General features: G+C 44.7%; 1 protein-coding gene across 6 annotated transcripts in view; it reads left to right on the forward strand.

Annotated features, from left to right (window-relative positions):
- The window catches only part of FAM192A (family with sequence similarity 192, member A), a 34,905-nt gene extending 28,699 nt beyond the window's left edge, over window positions 1-6,206 (forward strand). For all 6 annotated transcript variants that reach the window (XM_011938857.1, XM_011938854.1, XM_011938856.1 and 3 more), the window contains one exon: window positions 4,167-6,206. In XM_011938857.1, the coding sequence (XP_011794247.1) occupies window positions 4,167-4,384 (218 nt within the window). In that variant the 3' untranslated portion in view covers window positions 4,385-6,206. The remainder of the gene's footprint in view (window positions 1-4,166) is intronic.
- The last annotated feature ends 1,286 nt before the right edge of the window (window positions 6,207-7,492 follow it).

Genomic DNA, 7,492 nt, shown 5'->3' on the forward strand with positions numbered 1-7,492 from the left:
TTTTTGTTTGTTGGTTGGTTTGTTTTTTTTATTTTGAGACAGTCTCACTCTGTCACCCAGGCTGGAGTGCAGTGGCGCAATCCTGGCTCACTGCAACCTTCACCTCCCAGGCTCAAGTGATTCTCCTGCCTCAGCCACCCAAGTAGCTGGGATTACAGGCGTGTACCACCACGCCCAGTTAATTTTTGTATTTTTAGTAGAGACAAGATTTCCCCATGTTGGCCAGGTTGGTCTCGAACCCCTGACCTCAGGTAATCCACCTGCCCCAGCCTCCCAAAGTGTTGGGATTACAGGCATGAGCCACCTGCCTGGCCGGTTTGTTTTTTTTAAACAACCAAATTTTTCTAACAGAATGCTGAAAGTATCATTCTATATGGTATTCATAAGTACTACAATGTATGTTTAAGTCATGAATGGTATAGTTTGATGTCATGTTCCAAATGTTAAAAGAGCATCACATTTTTATACCCCTTCCCCCCAGATTAGCCATTTGCAATGAAACTGTAAACTGTCTGACACAGTTTCTTTCATTCTGCTTTCTGACCCTTGTGGATGCAAGCCTGCTCTGAGCCAGGCCCTGTGCTATATGGCCTGGGGGTGGAATGGTGATAAAAGAGTGCTTGCCTTCGAGGGGCTTACAGTTAGTGGAGAATACAAACAAGCAACCCCTCTTATCTTCTGCAGCCTTCTTAGCTTTAATACTGGGATGCTCTTGGGGTTACAGAGATAAACGGGACTGTTCCTCCCTAGTTTAAGTGCTCAGGATGTTCTTTGAATTTTTTGTATTTGTTTTTTAAAAAAATTGTCTACCCAAGCACAGCTGCATTTTGAAAAATTGTCTGAATTGGTAATATATGCACATAATAAAACATTTAGGCCAGGCTAGGTGGCTCATGCCTGTAATCCCAGCTCTCTGGGAGACTGAGGCAGGAAGATGGCTTGAAGCCCAGGCGTTTAACCTGGGCAGCATAGTGAGACTTATGTTCTAACCAAAAAAAAAAAGAAAAGAAAAGGAAAAATTCAAAAGGGACAAAAGAATGTGGAGTAAAAAGTAAGTCTCCCCTGTTTTCCAACCACTAAGTTCATTTCCCCTGAGCAGCCACTGCTACCAGTTTTTATTTATTGTTCTCAGACACTGACATGCGTATACATGGGCATGACCACTTTGCCTCAAATTATAACTTTCACACACTGTCCTGCTCCTTGCCTTTTTCATTTAGCACAATATCTTGGGGATCATTCAATAACAGTACACACAGAGATGCTTTCTTCTTCTTCTTCCTCTTCCTTTTCTTCTTCCTCTCCTTCTTCTTCCTCTCCTTCTTCCTCTCCTTCTTCTTCCCCTTCTCCTTCTTATCCTTCCTCTCCTTATCCTTGTCCTTCTTCTTCCTCTCCTTTTCCTTCTCCTTCTCCTTCTCCTTCTTCTTCTTCTTCTTCGTTCTCACTCTGTCACCCAGTTTGGAGTTCTGTGGTGTGATCATGGCTCACTACAGCCTCAACTTCCCCAGTTCAAGTGATCCTCCTACCTCAGTCTCCTGAGTAGCTGGGACTACAAGTGTGCACCACCACACCTGGCTAATTTTTAAAATTTTTTGTAGAGACAGAGTTTCCCTGTGTTGTCCAGGCTGTTCTCAAACTCCTGGGGGGCTCAAGTGATCCTTCTGCCTTGGCCTCCCGAAGTGCTGAGATTACAGACATGAGCCATTATGCCCAGTTACTTTATTCATCTTAATGGTTGAATAGTAGTCCATTACTTAACTAGTCATCTAATGGACATTTTGGTTGTCTGTACTCGTTTGCTACTATAAACAGTGCTGCAATGAATATTCTTTTATGAACATCATTTAAGTTCAAAGAACATTGCCAAATTTCTCTGTACCGCCTGAACAGCATACGAAGTTTGCTGTTCCCAACACATTCCCTCCTAATATATTGTTTATCCCCTTATGTTTAAAATTCACCTTTCTTTTTCTGTGAGTTGTTCATGTTTTCTGTTCACTTTTCTATTTGGTTGTTGGTTGTTTTTTTAACAGATTTGAAAGAACTCTTAGTATTTTAAGGAAATTTGCTTTTGTGATATTGCAAGTATTTGCTCCTGCCTTTTTTGTCGCCTTGCTCTATCTCTGTAGCCATTGTTGGCTTTCATGTTACTTTTCTCCATCTCCATGTTTTAACATTGCTTATCTTTGGCAGCTTCCTTTTCCCTTCTTAGAGCTTCTTGCACAAACAAGCAAATGCATTGATCTGAACTTTGTGTGCGGGCCGTTTGATATCTCTTCTAACTCCTCAGTGGTATTGTTTGCTTACTCCTGGTTTCCTCTACTTGGAACTGTGTATTCCCTTCACATTTACTTGAGGTGTCTGGGCAAATGAGGTATTAGTACATCTAAGGCAAAACCCTAGAAGGTAGTATGCTTGTCAGCCTATGGCAACAAAGTATGAACTCCAACCCGTAACTCTGCAGTGAGCTCAGGTTAACATTTTAGGATATTCTCTTTTGATTCACGTTTAGTTTCACATTTTCTGCCCTAAGCAACCTGCAACCTTGCCAAGTCATTTGACTTTCCTCATCAGTAAAATGGAGGATAATGCCTATACATCAGGTTGTAGTGATTAAATAAAGCTGGAAACATTTCAGGGAAGAACGGAAGGGCTGGAGTAGAGTTCTTAACTTTTTCTTTAGTCTTCAAGTCCTACATTTTCTTTCTTTCTCCTTCTTCTTCTTCTTTCTTTCTTTTTTTTTTTTTTCAGACAGGGTCTTGCTCTGTTGCCCATGCTGGAGTACAGTGGTACCATCATAGCTCACTGTAACCTTGAACTCCTGGGCTCAAGCAATCCTCGCATTAACCTCACAAGTAGCTGGGACCACAGGCATGCACAGCTACACCCGACTAATTTTTTTTTTTTTTTTTTGAGGCGGAGTCTTGCTCTGTTGCCCAGGCTGGAGTGCAGTGGCATGATCTCAACTCACTGCAACCGCTGCCTCCTGGATTCAAGCTATTCTCCTCCCTCAGTCTCCCTAGTAACTGGGATTACAGGCACACATCACCACGCCCAGCTAATTTTTTGTACTTTTAGTAGAGATGGGGTTTCACCATGTTGGCCAGGCTGGCCTTGAACTCCTGACCTCAAGTGATCCACCCACCTTGGCCTCCCAAAGTGCTGGGATTACAGGCATGAGCCACCACACTTGGCACCGTCTAATTTTTCAAAACATTTTTTTCGTAGAGACAGGGCCTCACTGTGTTGCCCAGGCTGGTCTTAAACTCCTGACCTCAAGTGGTCCTCCCATCTCAGCTTCCCAAAGTGCCAGGATTATAGGCATAAGCCTCCATGCCCAGCCAAGTCCTGCATTGTTTAGATTGAGATCTTTGTCATTGAGGTGGCAGAGTAACTTTGGGTTTCCCGTAAGAAAAAGAGTCCCAGCTCCTAGGTGACATTCTGCATGGCCTTAAAATGTTACCTGACAGGCTTCAGTTTTATCATTTGTAAAAGAATACAACTGGAAAGCAAAGGTTGTGTTAAATTGGTTTCTGAATTGCTCCTCTCTCCCATCTGGGAAAAGCGGCCCTTCTTAATAAAGAACGTTATTCTGGTGAGTCCTTCTAAGCCTATTCTAGTCCAGGGGGCTACCCGATTTTTTAAAATGTTTAAAAAGAAAAGAATGTTGTTTTGTAGCTGATGTTTGGCCTTGAAATTGTATCTGTGCTAGCTGGCTTATTGGTCAGTAAATAAGGAATGGCGTAATATGCTGAGAACTTAATGGAATTGTTAATATTGCTCACAGTGTCTCTCTTAATCTGTCTTCAGATTCTCACGGCTGTGTGAGCACGGGGAAATCAAAGCACTCTAGGCTGCACTCCAGAGTAGCTTGTTCTCCAGCTCAGATTTGATGGGGGACAAGAGAGTGTAGGTCAGGCTCTGGAGTTAAAAAGACCTCGATTCAAGTCTCAGCTCTGCCCCTTTCAGAAGTCCTTTCACCTCCTGGAGCCTCCCTTCCTCCTTCAGTTTCCCCACCTCTAAGGGTGATGATAGTATTGGCTGCGTAGTGTTGTTCTGAGGCTTCTCTGTGGGAAAAGCTGGTGGTACAGTGCCTGGCACATGGTAAGTCAGTTCCAACTTTGGAAAAGGGTGACAAAGTGACAATCTTTCACCTTTTATTGCAGAGCCCTCATCCTGCAAGTCTCTCGGAAACACTTCCCTGAGTGGCTCCTCCATCCACTGCCCCTCTGCTGCAGTCTGTATCGGCATCCTCCCGGGCCTGGGCGCCTACTCTGGGAGCAGCGACTCTGAGTCCAGCTCAGACAGCGAAGGCACCATCAATGCCACCGGAAAGATTGTCTCCTCCATCTTCCGAACCAACACTTTCCTCGAGGCCCCCTAGTTTCTCTGTCCTTACACAGGGAGCTCCTCCCCAAGGTAGATCGGACCGTTCATGCTGCCTTCGGGCATTACATCCCTCAAAAAAAAAACTCCTTTGCCTGCATCCTGTGCACAACATGACATTTTTAACCAATCCAATCTAAAAATGTGCCAGATCCACCTGTGGCCCGAATCGTGTTTGGTTTCTCTTTCTACTGCAGTGCACATGAGCAAACCTGTCCCGCTGCCACTTTCCTCACTGATATTGGGAGGAGGGCAAGGCCCAGCTGAAGTTCCACTAAAAATGCCCTAGGAGAATAGGCACCGGCTGGCTTGCCAAAGGGTTTGGGTTTTATTGCTTTCTGTTTTTTTCTTTTCTCGACAGCACAAAGAAGTAAGGGCAGTTATTGGACAGGTGTTATTTAAACATTCTATTGTAGGTGAATGTGTTGTTTGGTTCTACTGCATTGTGGAGCATGCGGGGGAAGAGAACTGACCCAGGTGATGAAATGGAGCCCTTCCCTGGAACTAACCAGTCCTTGATGTTGTGTGACTAAGTAAAGATGATAAACCCCATCTGCTGGGGGTGTCACTTCACACTGGGCATGCATTGTGAAAGCTTTTCATACCCTTGGCCATTCTCTCTCCCCTCTTTGTCCAACCCATTTATGCAGTAAGGGACTGCTAACAAGAAAGCTTCCATCTCAAACCTTTTCTCTGCCTGGGAAATTATTTTATGTTTGTTTTTGAAATAAAGGATTTAGTTTAAGATTCTAAATTTTAGAGAAACAAACGTAGGCCTTGTTTACTCATAGCCAGACATCAGAACTGCGGGTAGGTATGTTAATGAGATGACTTATTTCTGGCAGCTCCTGGAATCCTGATACTGTAAACGTGTGGGACACACTTGCATATTGTGACTGTTCTACTGAGGCCCTTCTCTGTTTAATGCACATTATACTTGTGCTTTTCACTGTGGAATCTATTTCTAACCTAAAGGTGCTGCCCTAGGACTTTTCTTTGCTGCCCCTGCTGCTCTTTTTCCTTTCCAAACAGCAACTCTGAGGCCATGAGCAGCCAAAAACTAGAGGTGCTGCTCCCCCTTGCCTCATAAAGGGAAACGGGCTCATCCCTTGGATTCTGGAGGAGGGAGAGGGAGACGGTTTGGAGGCCTCTAGGAAAGAGATAAGGTATGAGCTTTGATGACAATCTGTAGGCTCTCCTGCTTTAGAATAAGTGTGTACCGGTCTTTATCCATTCCCCTTGTTCCGATGTCAATTGTTTTTACTGTCTTGGGTGTGAGACTGAGTGAGACACACACAAAATGTGTTGACACTGTGATGCCGGCAGGCAGAGCAGCTACTGACTTTGAACGTGGGCAGAGAGGCCCCTGGATCTCATCCAGCCCACTTGTTTTCCCCTTCCAGTGCAGTGACACCCCGGTGCCCATTGGCAGATGGCGACTTCCCTGCACCCATAACTGATGCTTTGTGAATTCTTCCTCCTTTTCAGAACTACTCTGTGCTAATTGTTCCTGACTGCCAGTATGGGCGCGTCAGCTCCATCCTAACAAACAAGATGTTTAGGTAAAACTGTGTAGGCACCTTCTGCTTCTCTGCTTCATTGTTCCTGTGATAGTCGTGTTATTACAGCATGTACCCAAAACAGCCTCACATTGTTACAGGAGGCAGGCTAGGGCTTCAGGTCGCCATCTTTATGTGGCTTGAGTCAAGCCACATTACTGTACCTCATGGCCTCTTGATGTGGAAAGAACTTGACAAAAGGTTGCAGGGTTTAAAAACATACATTAACATGAAAGCTAATAAACCTGTCAGAGAACAAGATCTTGTTTTTCCTCTACTGAATATTGTGCTTCCAACTCTCCCTGTGTCTCTCAGCTAGATTGTGTTGAGAAGGTTGAGTGAGACTCCAGACTGTGACTTATCTTCTGGTGCCTCAGGAGAGACTGAGAATCACTGGTGATCATTGCATCATATTCCATTGTACCCATTAGCACAGAGCTCTGGAACTGAAATAGAGCTTCTGTAGAAACCACAGCTAACAAAGCAGCATCTGATCTGACCAACAGAGGAAGCAGCCTGGGAAAGTATCTAGTGTAGACTTGAAGTTCAAACCCAAAGGAGAATAGAACAAACAAGGCTGGAAGGAAACACTGCTTTAAACTGTAAAGTGTAGTACTCCTGCCTTAATAATTGGGATTTTATAACTGGGTAATTACGGGACAAAAACGAAGTTTGGCATGGGTTTCTTTAAGCTCGCTTACTTTGTCCTGAGTGGTTGGATTCTTATAATTCTCCAACCATGTGAGGGAGAAAGCTAATAGGAATCCTACTGCCACTTCTATTTGGGGAGGATTATCTAGCTTGTGTCACCTAACTGGGTGGAGAAAGTGAATGTGATATTCAAAGCATCTATTTTTCCATCCGTAAAAACCAGGGAAGCTGATGTGACTAGACCCAAAAAGGTGGCTGGCTACCTACTTGTGTATATCTTCCCTGAATCTAAGGATGCAAGAGACTGAGAGCTGGCTCCCCAAATTCAGAGGGGTGGGGTGGGGAGTGGCTTCAGCTTTTTTCAGGATCATTCTATACTGGGAGTCAGGAGCCCCTAAGTCAGGTGACTTAGTGCCAGGCATTCTCATTTCTTTCACTGTAGCTCCTGAGTTCTTCCCGTCTGGCTACCTCCTTCCCACCCAAGAGAGGAGCTTCATTTGCCTAAGCCCTTCCCCGCTGTTTCTGCTGCTCCTCTCTGGGAACTCAGCCTAGTTCCACCATAGTGGTTATGAGTTAGGAGCCAGCTGTGACTAGCTGTGTCACTGGGCAAGGTTAGTGTGACCTCTCTGGACCTCACTTTCCTCCTTGGTAAATAGGAATAACACCATTAACTTCCTAGGGAGTTAGAGATAACCTAGATTAGGTGCTAGGGTGTGCAGTATCTGACACACAGTGTTTAGTAACTGGTGACTACCCTCAGTGCTGTTACCAAGAGCCCTTCCTTGTTTTTGGGTGGTGTAGCCAGAGCTTCCATTAGTGGTGATTTATGCAGGTTTATCCATTCCACTGGCATGGGTGAAGGGTCAGATCTGGTCATCAAAGCTCCAACCACCAGC

This window comes from Colobus angolensis, unplaced genomic scaffold (assembly GCF_000951035.1).
Source record: "Colobus angolensis palliatus isolate OR3802 unplaced genomic scaffold, Cang.pa_1.0 Scaffold178, whole genome shotgun sequence".
NCBI classification, from domain to species: Eukaryota; Metazoa; Chordata; class Mammalia; order Primates; family Cercopithecidae; genus Colobus; species Colobus angolensis.